The 25,970-nt window shown below is 36.5% G+C and overlaps 1 protein-coding gene across 2 annotated transcripts in view; it reads right to left on the bottom strand.

Moving 5' to 3' along the window:
- Positions 1 to 7,764: 7,764 nt before the first annotated feature.
- Positions 7,765 to 25,970, bottom strand: part of ITGA1 (integrin subunit alpha 1) — a 170,429-nt gene continuing 152,223 nt past the window's right edge. Inside the window, exons 24-30 of one of the 2 annotated variants that reach the window (XM_059062984.2) lie at positions 25,180 to 25,293; positions 23,260 to 23,364; positions 22,994 to 23,098; positions 21,875 to 21,967; positions 19,375 to 19,491; positions 14,418 to 14,508; positions 7,765 to 8,648 (exon numbers count right to left, since the gene is read on the bottom strand). In XM_059062984.2, the coding sequence (XP_058918967.1) occupies positions 14,464 to 14,508; positions 19,375 to 19,491; positions 21,875 to 21,967; positions 22,994 to 23,098; positions 23,260 to 23,364; positions 25,180 to 25,293 (579 nt within the window). In that variant the 3' untranslated portion in view covers positions 7,765 to 8,648; positions 14,418 to 14,463. Of the gene's footprint in view, positions 14,509 to 19,374; positions 19,492 to 21,874; positions 21,968 to 22,993; positions 23,099 to 23,259; positions 23,365 to 25,179; positions 25,294 to 25,970 lie in introns of both variants that reach the window. The other variant, XM_059062985.2, reaches the window with a different exon arrangement.

Genomic DNA, 25,970 nt, shown 5'->3' with positions numbered 1-25,970 from the left:
ACTAGGAGCCCCTTCAGGGATACAGCCTTGAGAGACTAATGTGCTGTTGAGACCAACTGGACTGTGTATGTGACTGAACCTCTTTAAGGCCTCTATATAAACTTTTATGATTCTGGCAGGTGAGTGTGGATTTCTACTCATCTTGCAGGGGCCCAAGACAAGCCTTGAATGGAAGTTCCCTTGCTTTTAAAATCTGCCACCTACCAGTCTGAAGTGGCCTGCCTCTTTCTTTGGTCTCTCCTCACCTCCCTAAGTGGCAAGGGACCAGTTTGCGAAGCAACACCTTTGAATTACTCATCACTGAGTTTCCCATATATACGCTCCATGCACATGTTAATAAACTTCGGCTTTTTCTTTTCTTGTTATTCTATCTTTTGACAGTCAAATTGACAGGGGCCCAGGCTGTGACCCTAAGAGGGTAGAGGGGAAAAGCACCCTCCTCCCCCTTAACACCACCAAGCATATCCAAATGATCACTATCAAAAGCAGAAGAAGCCAACTATGACCTGGGCACTATGCAGTCTGGAACATCTTGGTAGTAAGAGGAGCAAAGGAAAATGAGGACAGTCTTGCTGCTGATTGAGATCTGTGAGATCGACATTCTAGTGACCCACAGAAGATCAGAGGAAAGATTTAGGTCTGGGGGTCCTACACATCTCCAAACAGGACTTGATTCAGAGAAATCTTATTGTAAAACTCCAATCCATTTACTGTATGCCTCTATAACTGCTCTCATGCCTGAGAACCCAAGGGCTACACACAAATGCTTGGTATATTACAGGCAGATCTCATTTCATCGCGTTTCTCTTTACTGCACTTCACAGGTTTGTGTTTTTGCAAATTGAAGGTTTGTGGCAACCCTGTGCTGAGTGACTCTATCGACGCTATTTTTCCAACAGCATTTGCTCACTTCATGTCTCTGTGTCACATCTTGGTAATTCCCACAATATTTCAAACTTTTCATTATTATTATGTTTGTTGTGATCTGTGATCAGTGATCTTTGATGTTACTACTATGACTTGCTGAAGGCTCAGAGGATGGGTAGCATTATTTAGCAATAAACTATTTTTTAATTAAGGTATGTGCATGAGGGGTTTTGAGACATAATTGCATTACACACTTAATAAACTATAGTATAGTGTAAACATGCCTTGTATATGTACTGGGAAACCAAAAAATTTGTGTGACTTGTTTTCTTGCATTATTGCTTTATCGTGGTGGTCTGGAACTGAGCCCGCAGTATCTCTGATGTACGCCTGTATGCACTGTTGCATGTAAGTTACCTTTTGTTTTTGTTTATAGTCTATTTCCACCCCCAGCCCCAAAGTAGGGTTTCCTTATATGCTCCTCTTACTGGCTCTCAGTAATTGCAGCAAAGCAACAGAACTTCCTGCATTTCTCTTTGAGTTGTAGGCTGTGGAGATGAACATGTGGATGGAGGGGAAGGTCAGTGACAAGCATCAGTGCTGATTAGAAAAGATTAGATCAACCGGTTGCTGAATCACTTTCTATCCATTGACACACAGTTTAATTTGAACCCAAACCAAAACTAACTGTTGCCATTTCTATATGCTTAAAATTATAGATGTATGTTCTATAAACTGTGGCAAAAAGAAAATATGTCTATTTTTGACCAAAAAAATATTTGTTAATGTCAACTACAGTGGGAATTACATTTGAAATAGTTTAAATAAGTTACTTGGAATCTAAAGGAAAAACAATTTTCTTATTGTCCTAAGTTATTACAGAAATTTAAAATATCTCACTAAGAAGAGGGCAGTGAGATAATTATTTGACTGTCTACCATGTGCTGAGGATGTATGACATGCCACATGTCATATAAACATTTTAAGTTTATTTTCTTTTGGTTTCTCATTACAACTTTATGAGCTATTGTTATGATGTCCATTGTGTGAGTGAAGAAGCTTATTCTTAGAGGGCCAAGGTCAGGAAACAGGGCCCAAGAATCCACAGCTAGTAAACAGCAGAACAGAGATGTGGACCCAAGCCCCCCAGACTCCAAAATCCATTCTCATTCCCGTATATTGCAGGACCAAATTACACTTTGAGATACAAAATCCCAGCTTACTCTTCAAAACTGCATTATAGGGAAAAGAACCACATAAATGTATTCGGTCATTTTTTGCAGCATTTAGGATCTGAGCATTTCAGCCTGGTCAGTACAAGTAAATATGTAAGAGAAATATCCGTTCTGTTTCATCAGTTTCTAGTCAAGGAAGCCATATGCGCCTAGATTGAAAATACCTTTTAAAGATGTGATTAAATATGAATAATTAGTCTCTCTTCTTTCCTTACCTAGACATTGTGACATTAATATTGGCATTTAGTTTCCTTAAATTGCACCCTAAAGTCCACGTCTACCACAGCTCCTGCCCCAGATGTCATTTCTGGAGCCTAGAATTTAACCCCCACACACACCCCTGCAATCTCCTTTTCTATAGACTTATATTTTCTTTTCTTTTTTAATGTGTTTAAAAAAATATCTATTGGAGTATAATTGCTTTACAATGGTGTGTTAGTATCTGCTGTACAACAAAGTGAATCAGTTGTGTGTATACATATATCCCCATATCCCCTCCCTCTTGAGCCTCCCTCCCACCCCTCATCCTCATTTCAGAAGTAAAGACAACATAGCACCTTTGTACTGAGGAGGCCAGCGGCAGGACATGCCAGGAGCAAGAACTAGAGGAAGAAAGTGGCAGATGTCCCTTGATAACAAAGAAGCTGTATTCTTGAGCATGCGACAGCCTTTTGGGGAATTCCAGAAAGAGTTGGAGATGGGTTATTTGTACCTAATGTCTTCATCTCTTGAGAACCTTATAAGATTTTCTCTTCAGATCATATTTAAGATTGTGCCTTTTTAAAACAATCTTGACTGGAACTTGGTGAGCCTCTTTCATCTGAAAATTCTAACATTTTTTTTCAGTTCAGGGAAACTTACCTCTGTTATTTCCACGATTATTGCTTCTACTTTCATCTCTACCTTTCCATCTCTCTAAATATTATATGCCTAGTGGGTCTTTTCCTTTTCGGTATTTTTGTTGTTGTTGTTCCCAAGAACGCTATCTGCTTCTGTCACCCAGATTCATCATCGTTTGAGTTGCTGATTTTCCATCAGTCTAGATATTTATAATTTCCATTTAAAAATATTTTCTTCTTATTTTTCTTACCTTTGTTGTGATATAATGTCCTTACAATAAAATGTACTAATTTTAAGTGTGCAATTTGAAGAGTTAGGACAAATTTATATAGTCATGTAACTATCACCGCAAACACAATGGGGAACTCTTCCTTCGCTCTAAAGAATTTCTCTCATGGCCCTTTGCTGTCAATCTCCACTTAGTATTATTGATAGAATTAAAAAGCATAATGTTGACAAATTCCTTAGCCCAATGCCTGGCATGTGAGATATAGGCAATAAATGTCAGTGTCCTCCCTTTTTCCCCTTTCCTCTTAGTAGAATGGGAAACTTCACCAAGTCTCATCAGCTTCATGCAAAACTACCTCCTTCACATCCTGCAATTCCGCTCCTGGGTATACATCTTGGAAAAATGAAAACACTAATTTGAAAAGATACATGGACCTCAATGTTCATCGCAGCACTATTTACAATAGCCAACCCAAATGCCCATCAACAGAAGAATGGATAAGGAAGATGTGATATATATCACATCAAAAAAAAAAAAAAAAAAAGAAGAAGAAATTCTGCCATTTGCAGCAAAGTGGATAGACGTCAAGAATATTATGCTTAGTGGAATAAGTCAGACAGAGAAAGACAAATACTGTATAATTTATATGTGAAATCTAAAAGATAATACAAATGAATGTGTACATAAAACAGAGACAGACTCACAGATATAGAAAACAAACTACTGGTTACAAATAGGGAGAGGGAAGAGAGGAGGGGCAAATTAAGGGTATGGGATTTAGAGATACAAACTACTATGTATAAAATAGATAAGCAACAAGGGTATATTGTATATCACAGGGAATTATAGCCATTACCTTGTAATAACCTATAATGAAGTATAATCTGTAAAAATACTGAATCACTATGCTCTACACTTGAAACTAATATAATATTGTAAATCAACAATACTTCAATAAAAAAAGTATTAGGAAACAAAACAAAATAAAACTACCTGATCACATGTCCCAACTGTAAACCTCTTGCAGAATACAAATGACTCCATTTAAATATACAGTCTTCATTCATGATAATGTAGTCCATCTTAGATGGTAGAAAACTGAGGTGCTGTCAAACAATACACTAATTGGAATCTTTGCACAATTACCCACCTTATAATGGTGAGGTATGCAGAATGGGCAGGAGTGAAAGAAAGGTTTGAAAAGTGTGTGAAAAGGAATAACAGATGGTACTTGGGTGCAAATAGAATAGAATAGAAAAGTCTGCGAGTAAAGGAAGAAAATAGAAAATGAGAGACTCAGCATGTAAAACTAAAAAGCCCTGGGCCTTTCATCAAGGACGGTTAGATTCTTTGGCATGGCTAATTTCCAGCTCCACTAATTACCATCTAATGGTCAATTCTGGATGCTATTCTTTATTTTCCAGGTTGGGGCGTTTCCACTCTTGCCTTTGGAATGCCATTTGAGATTCTGATATCTAAATGAATTCATGCCACACATACTCAGTTGAAAGATACTACAAAAACAACAACAACAACAAAAATATCTGGGTGAAATGGCAGCTAAAGACCAAACCTGCAGATGTTTCAATGCTGCTTTTATGACTTCAAGCCAGTACTTGTCAGTCAAGAACTAACTAGAACTCTGGCACATGACCAAACAGCATTCATCTGTGAAGTGGCTGGCAGCCTGGGTGCTTGCCCTATTATTTCTGAAATCAGGAAGGAATTGGACCATTGTAACTAAACTCTGTGCAGGTCAGGGATGCTACACACTTTTAAGACTCAAGTCTCAGAGTGAGATGACTCCATGATTCGGCTCTAATCCACACAGAAGTTTAATTTCAGGCACCAATGAGTCCTTGAAAACCTGCAAGACAACAAAGTCAACTCAAGTATAAATCTTGGATTTCTATATACTTAGAGGAATTTCAGGGGTCTCCTTCTCCCTTATATGGATAGAATCTTCCCAAGTCTGGAATTGCACTCATCTTAAAGTTCATTTTGTTTGATATTAAGATAGCCACCCCCAGCTTTTTTATGGTTACTATTTGCATGGTATATCTTTTCCCAATAATTTTCCTTTCAATTTTTTTGTGCCTTTGAATCTGTCTCTTTTAGAGGACATGTAGATGGACCTTATTCTTTTATCAGTCTGACAATCTCTGACTTTTGATTTGAGTGTTCAGACCATTTACCTTTAATGTAATTATTGATATGTTCAGAGTTACATTTGCCATATTACTATTTGTTTTCTATCTGTCTCCTAGCTCATTTGTTCCTCTGTTTCCCCTTCACTGACTTCTTTTTGTTAAGCTTGTAAGATACTGATGCCAGGCCTTGTTTTTGGCAAAAATTCTTTCTTTTTCTAGGATTGTTTAAAAAATAACCTGGTTTTGCATGATAAATGGGGCCAAATTTGCTATTATTCTTAGTGAGATTACCTTTCCCATCTTTCCCTATCTACTCCTTGTTCTCTACCCTGTCCCACTGCTGCTTGAAGAACTAGTTAAAGAAGTAATTATTTGACACTTGGACTATGGAGAATTCTAGTATGGCATGTGTATATGTGTATAATGGTTATTAACTTGAGAGAATGTGGGAGTAAATTTCCTCCCTGTTGTCAACTCCAGAATGAGGGAAAGAATTTGATGGCTATCACCCTTTTAATGTGAAAGAAAAATTAAGAAATGTAATGTTAAAATTTTTTAAAGTACAGGCAACCATATTCTCTGTGATTTCAAGTATGTCAAAATAGAAATATGGAAAAAATAAACGTTTGCTCAGAAACAAGACAACTTAATGTCAGTAATTTCTGGTGCTGGTGTAATGACTGTTTTACAATCATTTTTCTGAATTCCAAACTTTTTACAATGTGAATATATTCCCTTTAACCCAAATGATTTTTTTCTGACCTAAAAATGGATATTTATTTAAAAACAATTCAAATAATATAGCTATTCTAAAGAAGAAAACAGAAATCACCTCCATCCCTTTTAATGTTCACTTGTATTTGGTGAACATTGTTACTGAAATCTGCTTATGATTATCACATTAATTTTATAATCAGACATCACAAAGGGAAAGAAAAGCAAATGTTGTGTCTATGCTCCAGACTTATAAGTAATAAATTTCTATATATGCCATTTATTTTACAGAGAATATATCCAGATTCTTTCTAGTACCTGCACTGCATTTTCCTCCTGGGCAAATGGTGAAGTGGGAGAAGAATTACTTACCTCACAGTAAGAGAGAAAAGACAGAACACTGGGGCCATGTACTGACACAAATTTGGTACAGGACCTTACAATTAACCTCTTCAAAACTCAGTCTTTGTCTTCCATAAAAATACCTCCCTCACTCACCATACTGCATAGTTTGAGGATAAAACCTTTTATAAGATGAACATGTCGGGACTTCCCTGGTTGTCCAGTGGTTAAGAATCCGCCTTCCAATGCAGGAGATGTAGGTTCGATCCCTGGTCGGGGAACTAAGATCCCACATGCTGCGGGGCAACTAAGCTCGTGTGCCGCAACTACTGAGTCCACATGCCACACCTAGAGAGCCTGTGTGCCACAACTACAGAGCCCACACACTCTGGAGCCCACACCACAACTAGAGTGAAGCCCACACGCCTCAACTAAGACCCCACACAGCCAAAAATAATAAAATAAATAAATAAATATTTAAAAAACCAAGATGAACATGTTATTACTATTCAAACTTCTTCCTGCATTTTCTTCTAGCCCTTATATATGAAATAACTTTATTTCTTTAAACTATAAGCTGAATAGAGAAAATACCTTTTTTTTTTTTTTTTTTTTTTTTACTTCTTAGTAGTTTTTTGTTTTATACTATGTGGTCCAATCTATTATTATATAGCAGACAATTTATTAATAAAACATTAGAAGAAGATATGTAGTAATAATGGATTCTGTGGTTTTTGTCTCAAGTTTGTAAAAGACTAATCACATTGCTGTATTGTGTACAGGAAACACCACAGACAGACTTAATTTGCTTTCTGTTTTTTCCCTTTAGAGCATCAAAGTGAAAGCTGACCAAGGAGCTAAAAAAAAAAAAAAAGTTAGTGCATTGGAAGAAATATTAATCTTGGATAAAATTTGTGTATTTAAAATCACAGCAGTCACATTCGTCTTTTAAAGAGTCATCTTTTAAAATTTAACATATAAAACAGGATGCTCATTTACCTTGACGTAAAATACACAGCTGATGCACAAGATAAAGACAGAATTATACAAAAATACCAAACCTCTGACCTCAAATCAGTACACAGGATGCACCATACATAGGACATTCAAAACACTCTTTTACTCTCTCAGCTATTTCTAATTATATCAACTTAAATCATTGTAATCTGATAAACAATTTCTTTTTTTAAATGGGTTGAAATTAGGCACTTAATTACTAGAATCAACAAAGTTCGTGCTTCTTTGTTCTTGAATGCAATCAAAATATTTTCTTCTAACGAGTTGGTCCAATAAAAGTCTTGTAGAAATGCACACACCCTTAAGCTATTCATTTTAATGAGTTTATTCTGAGGTAAATAATAATAATAAAAAAAAGCAATGAATATACTTTATGTTAGACCATGCAGAAAAGTTTATTGGAGTGAGTATGATACATGCTACAGGGCAGTAGTTATTATATGCAGTGTTTTACTTTTTAATAAAATGGACACAATTTTGTACACTGTCTCTTAACAATTTTACAACCTAATAGTAGTAACACACAGTACACCAACCTCCTTTCAGGGTGGTGCTCCTGATAAGGAACGCAGAGGGTGGCTCTTGTAACCTGAATAAAGGCAGTGGTGTCTCTCAATTAAACACTAAGTATCGGGATGTAGTGTGTGAAATGCTTCTGGAACGAAGAAGATCTGAGCTGTTGTTACTTCAAATGATTGCTTTTACTTGAGCCAAAGCACGTTAAACTTCAGGAAATTAGCCCTAGTTAATAGACAGGTAAGAATACGTTTTACTCTTATTTAATCAACAATTTACTTGTGTGAAGTACATGTGTTAGTATTGTAGCCAGGTATGATGTGGGCTAAGGAAGCTTACAGTATTTTTGAGGAGTAATGGTGTGTACATAAAAGATGAATAGCTTCATCCTCTCCCTCTCCCTCTCCCCACATTTTTTTTTTCTGTCTCTCAAAATGCAAGATGCCTTGGCGGCATGGCAGGAAGACTGTCACCTGTCATTGGACCTGTGATGCTAAGATCTCTCAGAAAGCCACAATTAGTGTGCCAGTGTGGTGACTTCCTTCTGCTTGGCAATATGTAGCAGAAAGAAACAATTACGATACTCACTTTCCCCCATCCAATCCTCTTTCTGCTTCTTGAAAAACAGGACTGGGGACAGGAACGGCCAGTAGGAGATTGTTGAATCCTGCCTTTCATTCTGTCATTTGGAAGATATCTTTTAAAAGTTTTGTCCCCAATCTCTATGCATAGATCAAACTGAAATAAAAGGTTAAACACTGAGTCTCAGTCTCTTGCAGGAAAGCTCCTGAAATTCCAGACTTAAGTCTTTTTTCATCAAGATGTGACTTCAAATATGGTAAGATCAAACATAGTCATAGTTATGAGTGTCACTGGTATCTGCCTAGTATATTGCCGTGATTTCCATGGTGTGTCAGATAATTAAAGGATTTCCAAGCCTCAACTCACCAGTAAAGAAAATCTAGATCTCAAGGCCCTGCAAGGAGTACCAGGCTTAGAATGGCCTTGCCAAGAAGGCCCAAATTAAGACCAAACATCCCCACTGTACAGTGGAGAAGAGAAGCAGCCAACTGGAAGGCAGAAAGCAGAGAGATCCTGCAAATGGGCCCTGGGTCCTCTGCCCAGTCTTCATGATATTGAAATTCTCTAGCCTGTAATGGGAGGAAAACGCAAGGAAGTCTTGTGTAAAGTTTTGAACTCATTAGCTATGGGAGAAAGCCTTTAAAATATTTTAAAAGGAAAAAAAAAAAAAGCTGATCTCAAAGCAAGGAACCCAACATTGGAAGTGAGAACTTATCCTTGTATATTTTTCAAGGTAAAATTTTTCAAGGTAAAATTTTTCAAGGTAAAATTTCAGCATGTGCTTATGTGTGTGTCTGATATGGGAGGGCTGATCCTGGGATGTAGTGGATTTGGGAGCTTAGGCCATTTATAGCAGCAGAGGATCCATTCTCATCAGTTAAGAACTGGACCTCCTGGGCACCACATGTTGTAGGGGACAATGCACCTGGGGCTGAAGAGCTGGCACATGCTCCTTTACTTTTCCTCAAGGTTGATGGTTAAAGGCTGTTACTTGGAATTGCTAAATTCAAGGTTAAATTTTAATATGAGGATCAAAAATACTCGTTCACCAGATTACAATGTTAGATTTTAACTCTCTTTTTATTGTTCTACTTAAGATGTTGCACAGCAGTGCTCCCATTGAAACGGCAGCCTTTAGCCTTTAGTAATGCACTGCAAAGTTCACTTCCAGTGGTGGTTTCACAATTTCTGGGTAAGAGGTATTTAGAGACAGCAGTCTGGTTGGAAGGGCTGTCTAGTGGATTCACCTGGAAGTTGTGTTTGCATGAAAATAAAATGCCTGTTGTTTACAGTTAACTTGGAAATTTTAGTTAGAAAGTAGCATCATTTCCAGGATTTTAAAGCTCTTCTTTTCGTTTCTTAGATTATAATTTCCATGGGTGAGGACGAGGATTAGGGGGGTGCTGATGGAGACCCACCGAAGGGCTAAATCCTGCCAGCTCCCCACTGGAGTAGCTGCTGATACTGTCCCAATAAGAGTTTGTAAATTTCTTCAAGCTGTTTCATGTCTTCGAACCTTTCATTTTGTCCCTATTACATTTACCATACCAACCCTTTAGATTGCCACAGAACGGAGGACTGACATCCTGTGTAAATGATCAAATCACAGAAGCTGGTATTCGTAGCAAACAGAGCACACGTTTTAAACAGATTTTTCTCTAGTAGTCTTCTTGAAAATCTCCCTTGGGTGAGAAGACTAATCTAATGGAGGGAGACTTGAGAAGTGTTGAAAATCAATGAAGGATACAGAGGATACTATTTTTAAAAGGCTGATTTGCCAGAAGCCTCTTTATTTGAACAATACTGTGACTGTACTGGGCACACAGGCAATGCTCTGAGCCTGGGTCTTTCTTAGTTTTCTCACTGTTATGCAAAGCAAGACAGTTAACTCACACGGAGCAGATTACAACAAGTTTGACAGAGAGGATATCCTGTAGGAAAGCGCAGTGCATAGATGCTGGTGGGCAGCCTTCACACAGTGCAAGCCGCGGCCCTTCGGGGGGCCGCCTGGAGAGAACATGTCAGCCCTTCTCTCAGCTTCTCCTTTACTCAAGCACTGTGCAACCACCTTTTGCTTTGGTGCAAATATTTGTTTTCTAATTGAGCCTAGATATTGGTTTTATAAGAGGTAAAATGATAAATTACTGTGGTTGAGTAAACATCAAATTTTGTAAAATATGTCCTCCCACAAGCCTCATTTCAAGCACAGTTATGACATAAAAAATATTCAGAGATTAAATTCCCCGTGAATCTAGTGCTCAGAGAAAATAATTGAACAAATTGGATCACTGAAGTTCAAACTGGGTCATACAAATTACAAATATTTACAAAAGATGAACTTTCACAGCATGGCTGCAGGGCTCTGGATTCCGAGAGAAAGTGAAACAGCTTCTTTGTGGTTGTGTAGTTCTGATTTTTACCGCGTCACCTTTTATATATACATGTATATATATATTGCTTTCAACTCCTTTTCCTGCAAGTTCGTATCATTTTATTAACATTAAAGGAAGACTCTAATTTTAGAAATTGAAGAATGGGAAACTATGTAGCACTTTGCTGAGTTTGATATCAATGTTTTAAGAGTAATTTGAAATATGATTGTATTGTATGTGTTTGTGTGTATGTATATATATATATATGTTACATTTCTATTTATCATCTCTATCTATCCATCTATCATCTATATCTATCTATCATCTATATCTATCATCTTTATCTATCATCTGTCATCTATCTATCCATCTACATCTATATCTATCTATCTATCTATCTATCTATCTATCTATCTATCATTGTCATCTATGTATCTTCTATCTATCATTGTCATCTAATCTATCTCAATGGTGCACTGAAGTTAGCTCATACTGGTTCTTGAGAACTGACAAATACATTTTCAGGAATTCTGCAAGCTGGCTAGGGCTATGCTGGTAGCCTGAAAATGGCCGTGACAAAACTATTTAGACCATGAAAACTGGTAAATGACACAAATCAGGGATTTTGTTCCTCTTGGAGAGCCAGTTGTTCAATAATTTACCAATATACCATTATAGGCTTGGTATGGAAAGGGACTTCATACATAGTTCAGTCCACAGTGGAAGAAATAATTAATTTTAAAAAATACCAAAGTTAAAAAAAGAAACTATTTTGCAATTTAATTTAATGAATAAGCTCATAAATTATCTTAAATATCACTTTTCTTATTAAATGTTTTAAAATAAAATAATAGAGTTTAGTATATTTCTTAATCATTGTCTCTGTTTTAGGACATCTGTACAAAGCTAATTTGGGACATCTGTTGACTTATTAATTTAGTCAAAATAATAATTCTACATTTATGATTTTTAGATAGTTGCATAAATGTATGCTAAAGTTAAATATTAATGAAAGTGAAAACTATATGCAAAGTGGATAAATCAAACTTTTCTTGTGGTGTAGCTTTTGTGTGTTTATTTCTTGTAAACTCTGTTATTTGGTGTTGAGGTATTTTTTCTCCAATTTGTGTCCATGCATGCATGCGTGCGTGTGTGCATGTGTGTTTATACACACACACGCACAGATGCACAGACACATACATACATAAACCTCAACAAATCACAATATTAAGGAAACAGGATATCTGGCTCATTTAATATTCTACTTAAAAACCAGGAATGAATTATGTTAAAAACTGTGCTGAGCTTATAAGTAGCTATTTGATTTGGCCAAACAGCTCTTCCTCTCTTTTCTAAAATGTTAAAAATGCCATTTTTTCTATTTTTCCCCTTTACGTTAACAACATGTTTAGTTGAAATGTGCATACTCCTGGTTCAGTAAATACTTTGCCTAGGAGTCAGAGGACAAGTGTGAATTTTTAAAAATTTTATCTATTAGATTTATTTCTAAGAATGTGCTGAGCTTGGATCAGAGCTGCTGAGCAGCAGGTTGTGCACTGGAGTTGTGCACCATGGTGACTGAATATGAGAGACCTGAGTTTTGTTGGGCAAAGAAAGGACAGGTGGAAAGAATGATTTTGGAACCTGGAGATAGATAGCAGGAATGAAGAAAATTCAAAAACTGGACACTTCTGAGCAATCACAGGCCAGGAAGAGGATACCAAATCTCTGGAAAAACTTAGCTTTTCTTCTAGCTACTGAGGACCTCAGCACTCCCCAGGTGCAGGTCCTTGACCATCAGGATCTCAGATGCAGATGTAGAGAGCCATGAGGCAGGCTGCCTCTGAGTCCACAGATAATTCCCTGGAAATTAGTTTTAAAAAATTAAATGTATGCCATTTAATTTCTCCATTGATTTGCTGCTTTTTGAGAAAAGTAGAGCCCAGGACTTTCCAGATAAGTAAAGGTTCTGATCTTGTGATGGTCAATCGGGTGGAGAGATGGAGTTGTTGCAGAAGTATCAGAAAATTTTACAGCAGTAGTTCACATGTACATTCATTCATTGTTTTTTCCCTAAGAAGTGGAGCAACCTAGGAGCTTATGCTACAGTAGAGTCTGATGCACCACGGTGATTACTTCAAGAACAAAGAAGCTCATACAAAGGTGTGATGTCTTTCTGTTGGTGCGAGGTTTCAAACTTGAAATTCTTTCAAATACATTTCCGGGGCTTCCCTGCTGGCACAGTGCATGAGAGTCCGCCTGCCGATGCAGCGGACGCGGGTTCGTGCCCCGGTCCGGGAAGATCCCACGTGCCGTGCAGCGGCTGGGCCCGTGAGCCGTGGCCGCTGAGCCTGCGCGTCCGGAGCCTGTGCTCCGCAAGCGGAGAGACCACAGCAGTGAGAGGCCCGCGTACCACAAAAAAACAAACAAACAAACAAAAAAACATTTCCGGAGATCTATTTAAACATTGATATGCCACACTTAAAGAGCAGTGGCTTGTTGGTAAAATGCAATACTGAAATGGAATACTGCTTTTTCATAAAAAGAAGAACCGCGTTTGGAAAATTAAATATCTTTTAAAATATTAAAAATAAACATACTCTCACAGCTGGAGGGTTTGAAAGAACCATGTACCAAGGAGTTAAGACAATTCCTACTTTGTGTTACATCCTGGGACCCCCTCACGTTCAAAAGATGACCAGCATTTCTGTGGCATCCATCTGCATTGTCAGTCCATTCAGAAACCATTTTAGCATATCCCACACACAACGTGACTTTTCATGACAAATCACTGTTATGCCACATAAAACTGCTGTGCTTTTTCAGTATAAAAGAGTTTTGAGTTTTAGAGTTCAATACCAAAACTAGGTGTGTTCTGTAAAAGCTTAAATTAATCCATTCAGTGCACTTGCTTTTAAACAACTCTATCTTGATTTTCTAACCTAGATAGAATTTCAGCTCAATTGTACTATTTTTCAAACATTTTGGAAAGAAAGCTTTCCCAGTATAGAACCCAACACAAAGATGCTTAATATATTCTCTGTGATTTAATTCTATTTTCAGTCCATATTGTATATGGACTCCACCTGGGAAATTTTTCTCATTTAAATGGGAGGAAGTGATCTTTTTCAGGTAAAATTCCTTTCTTGGCATTTACAAATATTGACCATCATGCTGAATGTGAATATCCATCAGGAATCAATGGAAAAAGCTTAATTTATATTATTTTGAAAGTAAATGTTTCAATGATCATAAAAATATTTTTATGTATTCCTTAAATACTTGGAATGGTGATTTAATATATAAACATATTTGTACAGGTTATTTTTCATCTTTAAAACACTTTGTAATTTTGCTTAAATACTCAGCAAAAATGAGTAATTATTTAAAAATATTTTTCAACATTTTATAAAATAAATCTTTAATGTATTATTTTTGGATCTTGCTTGATCTGTCATTTTCTAAGTGATTAATCCCTGATGGATTACATAGAGTTATGTGACTATGTCTTTAATTGTATTTATAAATTTCTTGTCACATATTTGAGGCAAACCTGAGGATAGATCATTGAATAATTATTTCTTCTCTTCTAAAATATTTCATTTCTCCATTTTCTTCTTTAGTGGTCTTTTGAAGAATCCAATCTGTTGAGAAAATACCAAACATAATACAATTAGTTATTTGAATTTAGGTAATAAATACTAATCTCAGATAAAATAGTTTAGTAAAATGTTAGCAATTGTGGGCATACATATAATATAATCAAGAGGTATTTTTTTCATTGATCTATTAAGTAATACTGAATGTCAAGAAATGTCATTTATCAAATTGCTATTTCATTTTTAACTTTTTTGTAAATTAAATATATCATGTCTCCTAGTAAAAACTAGTATAAGTAGCAAACTAACTTAAAGGGTTTTGGAAAAATATTTTGGGAGACATACAAACTGCAGTTAGCTGGCACTGTCTCTACTTTGCCATCACCTTTCTTTTTCAGGGATGTGGCAGACAAATTTCCATCAAGTAACTGATAGTCATAAATTGAGGTAATTATTGCTGATGGTGAATCTCATAGGTACACTATGGCTAAGGGGTTTGGGAGGATTTCTGAGTTGTCTGGATTAACGTTAAATGTGTTAGCACATCTGTCTATATAGGCTTGACATAAAGAGTCTCTTGAAAACACCCTGTATCATTTGGATATGAAAATGAAGTCACTGAACATATGAAAAATTTCACGTAGTGGTGAATGTGGGTCCCTTTTCATTATGCTTTGTGATATGGGGCATCATAAAAATTACAAGTGCTTTATTATTTCCAATTAAAGAGTTTAATAAAAATAAGGATAGGAGCTAGAATGTACCTTTGCAATATTCTAATCTAAAATGGATATTTTTAAAAAAGAAATTAAAAAAAGGGTCCTAGAGAAGTGTTCTTTTAAAAAATCTGTGTTTTTGTTTGTTTGTTTTTAAATTTAAGAGTGGATTATAATAGTTCAAGCAAAGACAGTGAGTTAATTCTTTGAAAGTGTGGTACTTTCATGTCATTTTAATCATGAAGTTATGGTAAATGCACGGGAATTATATATTAAAAAATAATTATTGAACAATTGAGGGCTTCGAGGGCATAAATGGTCAAACATATGCAGTTTTAAATTAGAGAAATTTTACTCGGGGCTTTATGTCTTTCTCCATGCCAGAATCTAGTTGGTGGTAGACGTCACAGAAAAGGTGACAACAGAACAAATGAACATCTAGAAACAATAAATGTGTCTTCCTTAGAATGCCAGTTCTCCTGCATGTATCAGGCCTTTTCCTTTGAGCCAACTATAAAAGTTCTGGATTCACAAACCATTAAGCCCTTTAACTTGTACCTGCATGTTCTGAAAATAAATCAGACAAGCCTTTTACAAAAGCAAGTGGTGAATCATGACTTTTCTCTTTCCTGCCTCGCCCAGTTCCTGATCTTTTCTTCTTTCTCAAGTCCTTTGGCTTCTTTTCAACCTTCCTTTGCTTTCACATGTTAAATACTTTATTTTAAAGCTTAACTTCTGTTATCTAAACTTTTCCACCCAACTGATTCTATTAACATTGCATTTTCAGTGGAAGTTGGGTGATTAGAGTGGAGATTAGGAAAATACAGTTTATAGCTTCAAATTGAACAGGGCCAATACTAGCCAACATTTGCAACAAGTTAAGTTTGTTTTGAGCACTCAGACTTTCTTGGTAGCTTTCTCTTTCCTTCTTTTTCTTTTTGTATTTACTTAATGATCTTATTTGTGTCCCCCTAGTTCAAAACCCTGTGGCAAAGGTCTGATTAAACAGTCCTTGGCAGAAATACATGCTCATGACTGTAATATAGAATAAATGTTGAATGAAACATTTATATTAACATATAAAAGACTAATAGATGGCAGCGCTATTCCCCATCCACACTCCCTAAGGATATGCATATTGGATGAGGAACAAAGCTTTGGGATTAGTAAATAAATCATCAAGGGTGGGTCAGACATCAGGAGTCTCATTCTATCCTACTGGTTATATTGACTTGACTGGGCGTCTTCCTTAGTGTGTGGTACCATATTTCAGGACATGTTTCCCAACCTATTTAAACCTGTGTCCTCTACAAGCCTTCTCCCTTCAACATCAAGCATATTAAGCACCTACTAAGATTTTGTCAAGCTTTAATCTCTGCTATGCATGCTACGAAGGTAAAGCTATAAAGACTCTGCCTTGGGCTTCCCTGGTGGCGCAGTGGTTGAGAATCCGCCTGCCGATGCAGGGGACACGGGTTCATGCCCTGGTCCGGGAAGATCCCACATGCTGCGGAGCAACTAAGCCCGTGAGCCATGGCCGCTAGGCCTGCGCGTCCGGAGCCTGTGCTCCGCAACGGGAGAGGCCACAACAGTGAGAGGCCCGCATACCGCAAAAAAAAAAAAAAAAAAAAAAAAAAAATAAATAAAGACTCTGCCTTTTGAAATGGAATTCCAGCTCTAGGAGGAGCCTTTAGCCTGTTCCCTGCACAAAGTCTCAGACTGAGAATTTTGATGAACTTCCAGACTGGTGGGATTTGGAAGTAGAAGGAAGAAAGGATAGTCCTGAGGTTTCTGCTCCATATCTAGTTAGTCTAAAAAGATGCCTGGGGATGAGAGTAGCTCTTCTGAGCCTACCACGGACCAAATTCTTCAGGGAGGTTCGAGCAGGAGGAGGGCCAATTAATCTTTTCAGTATAACGGAGCTGCTGAAAGTCTGAATCCAACTGGGGGTTCTCACTCCAGTACCAAATATTTTTATACATTTCAGAGGGTTTAGGGTTTATGACCCTCTTAATCGAAACCCAATTCCTGGAGCTCCAGAGTGAAGAGCCTTGCCTCATACCCTGCAGTGGTGGGACATACTGGATGAAAGGTGGGCTTTGCAGATAGAGCATTGCTTGAACCCAGTCCCTTACTAGCTGGTAACTCTTGGGAGAGTTACTCTCTGTTTGTTTCAGTGTCCCCAAGGGTAAAATGTAGTTAAAATACTTAGTTGAAAAGGTTGTAAGGAAAACAGAGTGAATAGAAGCAAGAGAGAACATACAGCAAGGGGGCTAATAGTGTCTCTACACAAAAGTGCAATGCCCAGATTCAGATCTTTACTTTGAAACTGACAAACCACATGGCCTTGGGAAACATATTTAACTTTTCTATGCCTCAGCTTCCTCGCTTACAAAATGAGGTCCATAATAGTGTCTTCCTCATAGGGTTGATGTTAGTATCTAAGTGGAAAAGGTTAAAACAGTTCCTGGTATATAGTAAACATTCAATAAATGCTAGTTTCCCTCCCTTCTGCTGTGGAGACACCGTTCTCATTGCTGGAGCTCCCACTGACGCAGCTGCTGAACTAACTATACCTACTGGTCAGGACAGGCCAAAGGCTGTTAAATTGTCTTTCTTTGGGCTTAAAAAGAAGATCTAAGAAGCAATCAGAATGTGCCATCAAAGCATCTCCTGGATGGAAGAATGTGTTTGTTTTTATACTTATGCTTTTTCAGACTGATGACCAAAAAACAGGTGGCTGAAGCTTATTTGATAGCTTTAAAAAGAGGTATACAACTAGAGAGACTATCCAAATAGTCAGCTCTGGCTTTCCTCTTCTCTTGGCAGCGGTGTCCTAAAACTATACGAGCAAGTGCTGTGCTTAGAAGACCATACTGAAAGAAATCAACAGTAAAATCTTCTATTACAGGTGCATATGAACAAAGAAACCACATTCTACATTTCAAGCACAACCTTGACACCACTAAGCCAGGCCTTGGGTACCACAGTGTGGCAAAGCCAGGTATTACAGACAGAGCACGGATACCCTGTAAAGTAGGAGGAAGAGCTGGAGGTTTGAGATGGTGGAGAATTCTGTCCTGGAGACTTTGCTGGAGAAAAGCAATGGATTCTATTTACTGAACTAAATGCTCCTGATATACATGGCTTTGTTCATCTTCTCTGAGAGTAACACCCCCAAAGAGGAAGTTAAGTCATTATAACTAATGTTAGTCAGAAAGGATACGAACAGTTGGTAATTTGGTGGGAGAGAAATTTGTTATTTAAACTATTTGATTAAACGATAATTCTGCTGCTCAGGCAACAGAAAAATGAATATGTAACCACAATCTGTAGTTTTAACATAGTTTAGCTTTTAAACAAAATGATAAGTAAAATATAGGGTGATATATGGTAGAATAAATGCCAATTTGATATTTAACTAGAAAAATATTAAATTCAACTTTTTATGAGATTTTATGCTCTATTAAATTTATCCTAAAAGCTATCATTTCAGTTCTGCTTAATCTGAAAAAGATACAGCTAAGTGTTTGAAAAATTTTGCATATCTCAGTTTAAGCAAAACATCTATGTAAATATAGAGATTGACCTGACAGAAAATAGATGGTTACTCAGTTTTACAGGAGGATTTGAAACAGGAGTCTATGCAACTATAAGATTTCCATTTCATCTACTAATTGAATAAATCTCTCATTTCTCACTCAGGCATGCAACTATTGCATAAAATGTGGTATTTTTATATAGTAAAGAAGCATTTACTTTTTAAGATACATAGAGATATGTGATTAGGATAGGGCTTATCTTAACCATAATTCTGTTGCTATATATTCTTAAATTGACATGGGAATTCATTTTTTTTCTATAAAAGATAGTTTTCATTCTTCTGTATTTATAAAAGTAATGCACACTTAATTTAAAACTTCCAGTGTTATAGACAAATGAAGATTCTCTATAATCCTAACCTCTAGAGAGATCTTCCATAATTTTTGGATACGTCTATTTTTTTTCTTGTACAAAAATGGGATCAAGTTGTGCACAATGTATGAGATATACATTTTTCTTTTTAATTTTGTCTTGGTTATCATTTCAATTGCTGTGTGATACTACATTTCACAGCACGGATAAACCACAATTTGTTTCACCAATATGCTGTTGACAATTGAACTAGAAAAGTCAAAGGAACTTTGGTTCTTACCTTCCACAGTGCTAATATGAGCAGCATTAATAGCAATAATCCAGCAAAAGCACTCAACAGGATAACCCATAACGGCACTCTGCCTGGTAGCCCATCTTTGGATATTTGAATAGCAAGCTGAAAATTATTAAACAAGATTGTTAACGTTGATAAACACCTATTAGAACTCCCAGTACACTGAGTTCTTTCAGGCTATAATTTTCTACCAAACAGTGTACTTAATTTCATTACTACATACAGAGAAAACAATGAGTTCATATTTTAAAATGCCCTTCATCTATTCTAAATCTCTAACCATGTCATATTCATTATTACCAAAACAATTTTATAATTTCATCCTTCAGAAATTTATACACGAAGACTAAACTATCTATGAATCAGAATTCTCAATGGTAGAGGTGAATTTAACTCAGGGAGAACCAACAGTATTATATGTTTTAAAGATTTATTAGTAGCCTCAGTGCATCATCACAATAGCATAAGTTGGGGCTGGAACGTTGTCACAGGTTATTGACATATAAACCTGAGTAGGTCTTCTAATTCAAACTGTAACTTTAATTCTAATTCTAATGTGCTTTATTTTTTGTTTACAAATTGAGGTATAATTTTCATATAGTAAGATGCACAAATCTCAAATGTACAGATAAATGAATTCATGCATACATCGCCCCAGTGTGTTTTTTTTTTTTTTGGTGCTAGGCGGGCCTCTCACTGTTGTGGCCTCTCCCATTGCAGAGCACAGGCTCCGGACGAGCAGGCTCAGCGGCCACGGCTCACGGGCCCAGCCGCTCCGCGGCATGTGGGATCTTCCCAGACCAGGGCACGAACCCGTGTCCCCTGCATCGGCAGGCGGATTCTCAACCACTACGCCACCAGGGAAGCCCCCAGTGTGTTTTTGAATTACACCACACTGTCTATTCCAGTTGACATACTCTTAGCATCTTTAAATTAGGTCTTAACTGAAGTAAATCTTGAAGGAGACAGCTTTTAGAGTTCCAGCTACTCAAACTCTCTCAGTGTGGCACCCAAACCTCAATGAAACTTGTCTGCCCTGCATCCCATCCCTTAGGTTTCTGAGAAAAAATACTAATTCAGCGTAGCTATCAATGACCAACAATAGCTCAAGGTTCTGCATCTCCGTTTAATGGGGAACATCTCAATTCCTTAACCTAGAGGGGAAGAGTAGGGGTTAAAAAAAAAGAAAATAACAGAGGAGATATTTGCATACAGTGGATAGTGATCCAAACCCCTCAAATGGCTACAGGTAGGTCACTGCTCATGCATCCGGAAGACAGAGCTGGCAGGAGTATAGAGGTACAGAGAATCAGACCTTTGAAGATAGACTTTAAACACATCTAAAACATTTCCTTGAACTTAGAGGTGCAGAAAGGAAGTCCGGATGGGATCAGTGACTTCCCCAAGATCATAGAACTACAAAACGATCATTTTTTGTGATTTTAACAATTTAAGTATAATTTGTCTTTAGGATAAAATGTAAAATAAAGAGCTCCATGTGGAATTTTAAACTAACATTTAGGGGAAATAAAGCTAACTGTAATATTTTAACAACGCATATTTAGGAATCAGATATACTCTTTTCCAATATAATATATACTCATATTTTTTTATGCTTACTGGCAAAATTTTAGCTTCTCTACACGTGGAACAACTTTTCATTTATTGGGCTAAGGGCTCTTTATAAAGTAAGTAAACATTATATACAGATATTCTATGTATATATTCTTTAAAGGTAAATATTTATCAGAGGTCACTGGAATTATTTAAAATAGGTACTAATTTGAAATAAAAAAATTAAAACATCAGTATTAGGCAGCTTCCAAATAGAATTTTATGACTCATGATATTCACATGAAATATTTAAACTCTTATGATAAAAGGGGGAATTATGCTGAAGTGTTCACATCTATAACAGGTATTCTGGCCTTACTATATAACAGGACGAGAAAAAAAGTGCACACCATTTTATTTTTACCCAGGACTCCAGCATGAATTTGTATTGGGGAATAGTACTTCATTTTTGTTTCAAATTTCCCAATAACTAAATAAAGAAAACTTTAAAAATTTTACATGTATTCCTATACAGAATAAAGACACTTTCTGTAAAGAAATTGTTTTTTCTAGTCTGTTCTTCAGATGTCAACTACATTTTATAATAATGGTTTTTAAGGTGGAAAATTACTAATGCATCATTTGTTATCAAGGTGAGAGTAAAAACATCAGTTTACTGTGATAATTATAAGTAATCAAGTTAAACACGGCATGTTAATTGTAAATATCATGGTTTTTCCCAGTTTCTTACAAAGAAGAACGAGACTGAAATCACACTTGAAGCTAATCAAGTGTAATTTGAAGCAGAAAGTGTCTGTCACTTATTGAGGGCAGTGCTAGCCACTGCTTTAGGGACTATAAGCAAATATAAAACATATGTTACAAACAGAGTGAAATGTATCATGTTTTCAAATCTTGGAGTCGCACTTACCTCTCTTTTTTGATTGCCAGCACTTAAAACTAGGGATGTATTTTCACTCTGAAGTTCTGCCCCTACAGTAAGATTTAAGCTGGAAAAATGTGCCTGAAAAGCAAATAGGATTTACTACTTTCAATATATTGAGCTAATCACATTGACAGCTAGTCATGTTTTAGTGCAATTTTTCAAACTAAAATTTTATGAGAGATTGAAACACTGGTTTAACATCCAGATGGAACTGATGGTATGAAATGATGACTGTGTATCCACCATTCCTCTCTGCACTCAAATTCTCACTTAGATCCTTGTTATAGAATGGAGAATTTTTCTGAATAACACAGTTTCTATTCAGATTTATCCTTCGCAAAACAAACTCCAAACCCTGCCCTCCTTTCATGTAGCTGGATATGGAATAGCTACTCTCTGGTGATGAGGTTTACATAGGAGCTTGTTTAGGATTAAGCATGAAATTACCAATATTCAACAGTTTGTGACTTATGAAAATAGCAACTTAATATGATTAAATCTAAAAATGGAAATTTCATATAATTAACAAAATACTTCTAATAGAGAAACAAATAATATAAAATATAATGGATTAAGTTTTAAAGAGCTAGTTGTCAGATGGATTTGACTTTATTAGGGGTTAAAAATGTCCTCCAAAATAGATAGGTAGGTAGATAGATAGATAGATAGATAGACAGATAGCTAGCTAGATAGTCTGATCTAATACAATGAGTCTATAATATATGTTAGCTCTACTCTTTGTTAATGCTGTCAAGGATTGTCTCTCTATAATTCTTTGTCTCTTAACTGAGTTCTAAGGTATTAAGATAAGTGCAAACTTTGCTATTGTATAGGTGTTTATCTCTTGAAGTGTAAAGGAAAGAACAAGAGAGACTAAAAAGAAGCATATACATGAAAGGGGACCTTGGAGATAACTTAGTTACTAACAGACAAGGAAAATGACACCCAAATAGCTGGTTTAGTAGAGTTGGGCTTGGACCACATTTTTCCAGACTTCCAGTCTTGTGTTCTTTCTAGAGAAGCACTCTGCTTTGTTTTATTAAGTGTTGAACAAATATTTGTTTATATTATTCTGTTATTGGAGAGAACTATACAATCACTTACTTTTATAAAAGTTGGTTTCCATAAGATAAGTGAAACATTCACTTGGCTCATGTCAGAAGGAATCAGATTACATGTGATGGTGGCAAATTTACATGCACTGCAGTCCTGTTTAAAAGCCCAGCGGTATAAATTAGTATTCTTGCCTTTTGATAAAAGATAGTATATTAAAATATTCTACAACATAGTTATTTTTAGGTTGATATTGAATTTATTCACTTGGAAAGCATGAGGTAAAATTAGTACTTGTCTTGGTAATTTGAATTTACCAGAATGGTGCCTCGTTTGATATCTTCAGATTTGGATATTATCATTTTCTTCCCAGAGTTGATACCAAATGGATCCTGGAGGCTACTGGGTCTGCAGGTGACATTCTAAGAAATAAAAATATGTCTTTTATCAGACAACGTCTGATGTCAGAAGGAAAAATGACTTGGTGCAATAATGTGAAGAATCTGTGAATGATAGCCATTGCCATACCTGAAAGATCCATCTTCGTAAGTGTGCAATATGGAAGAAGCTATTCTGCACCAGCCATATACATATACCACCCCCCACCCCGATAATAATTATTGTTACCATGCCATTTTCAATTGTAATAGATAGCAGTGAGGTTGTTATGGAAAAGGAAGAATGCTAGTAGAACTTACTATTACATAAGTAATACATTCATTCATTTGTTTTCATCAAACATTAGTTTGTAGAGTCCCATAAAATAGAGAAAGAAAAAAATTTAACTCTACTGAGGAAAAAAAAAAAGGTTAGCATCTATTAGTCAATATGTTGGCTCATATAATGGTTTATAAAATAAACAAACCAAAAAATCCAGAGAGGGACTTTTGTCTGTATTTATGTATTCATCCAATAATATTTTTGGAGTCCCTATACACCAGGGTAAGACACAGTGTGTGTGGGAGGGAGATGTAAGAAAGCGGCCCTATAGATGTTAAAATGCCATGTTTATAAGTTAGCTGATTCTTGGATGGTTTTTCTAGACTTAATCTAGTAAACCTTTTGCTTCCCTAGGACTCTCTACATCCTTGATAAAATGTAGTAAGGATGAAGGTTCATAAGTAGTAGGACAAGTCTAATTTTATTCTTTCTAGGTTCCCACAAACCTGCTTTTTTGGATTAGAGGTAAATGCTAGAGGTTTATGTTTTCCTTGCCTTTAGGAAAATGTTTAAATACTACAAGTCAACCACCACTGTTGCTATTTCTTGATTTCTGAGAATCCCTTTACTTAAAATCTCTGCAAAGAAGAGACTGTCAAATGCTAAAATAATGCATGCATTAATTCAATACTTATTGTGATTTTCTGTGTTTTAGACACCTAAATCATAAAAATAAACTACCATATCGACTCATTCAATGCTATAGGTACAAAGGGGGCATGATATTGCTAACTCTTGGGATGAGTAGTAGTATTGTACTGTTTTGGGCGCAGCTGTGCCTGCTTAGGAGCAGTGAAGAAGTCTTTTTATAGGGTGGTTTGAGCACTTCAAGCAAATTAAAGGTGCAACAAACTCTTCAGGCATAAGTCAACAATTAGTTATCTAAAATCTGCTCTAGTGGATTGAATAGTGAGCCCCAAAAGATATGCCCAAGTCCTAATACCTGAAACCCGTGAATATTACCTTATTGGAAAATAGGGCCCTTTGCCGATGTAACTAAATTAGGAATTTCCAGATGAGATCATTCTAAATTTAGGGCAGGCTCTATATCCACTGAAGGGTGTGCTTTAAGAGACAGAAAAGGAGAAGACACTGAAACACAGGGAAGATGGCCCTGTGAAGACAGAGATTGGAGTTATGCTGCCACAAGTCACCAGACGTTAGGAGAGAGGCATGGAATGAAGCGTCCCTCAGAGCCTCCAGAGGGAACCAACACTGTTGACACCTTCATTTTAGACTCTGGCCTTCAGAACTGTGAGAGAATAAATTTCTGTTGTTTTCAGCCACCCTGTTTTGGGTAATTTGTTACCACAACAGCGGTAAGGAACTAATGCCTCTACTAAATAACTAGTGGAAGTCATTATTATTATTCCTAGTAGTAGTAGTAGTAGTATAATTTTCTAAATGCCTCTCCATGTTACTTTGATAAAATCTATTTATCACAGAGAATAAAAGGCTTTAGATACAAACTGAAGAAGATAACATAATGACATAACTCCAAGGCACACATGACTTACCTCAGAAGATGACCACCCACTTGAGTACAGTACAGGAAAACCATCTGATGTCATGTTGGGGAATGAAATTGACAGCTTAAGTTCTGGCATTGGAAAATGCCCACTTTTTCTAATCTACAGGGGAAAAAAAAGAAATGTAATCCTTTCTTCCTCTTTCAACAGCAGTTTTTCTATCTTACATAGGATTTTGGTTCTTAATTGATGAATTAAGGTATGAAATATTTTGAATGCCAAAATGAATACTGAGGGTTTATGGCACTGTACAGAGAATTGGCATAATTAAACAAGCAAAGAATAAAGATGTTTCCTGGTCAGTGGTCATATGCATCAGCTAAAATCATATAATGGTCCTTCATCTTCCCAAAATGAGTTAATTTTTTTGGTGTCAATTTACCATGCTCATTGTACTTTTCAACACACCAGTATTTTTGGAGGTGGAAAGGGAGAACACTTACCTGATTCACTCAGAACAGGTGAGTATATTTTTGTTTGCCTCAACCCAGCTTGCTATAATTCTCTGAGCCCACAAAGTCATTTCTCACCTCAGCTAGACGGTATCTGCCACTACGGTACAGGCAAACCAGACAGCCATCTTCTTCCCTTCACAATCCTGTCCCCAGCTAGGGTTGTTGTGTCCCTGGCTGTTGGTAATCCAGTCCGATGAGAGTCAGACTGACTCTCATTTCAATCCCCATCTCTTCTATCCACTAACCTAAAATTATCACTTCACATCACATCCTGCCACCAATGGCGATGAAGTGCATAGGGGAGGAAGTCTGGGCGGGATGAAG

Source organism: Kogia breviceps, chromosome 4 (genome assembly GCF_026419965.1).
Source record: "Kogia breviceps isolate mKogBre1 chromosome 4, mKogBre1 haplotype 1, whole genome shotgun sequence".
NCBI classification, from domain to species: Eukaryota; Metazoa; Chordata; class Mammalia; order Artiodactyla; family Physeteridae; genus Kogia; species Kogia breviceps.
This window is presented reverse-complemented; position numbering and strand designations above follow the sequence as displayed.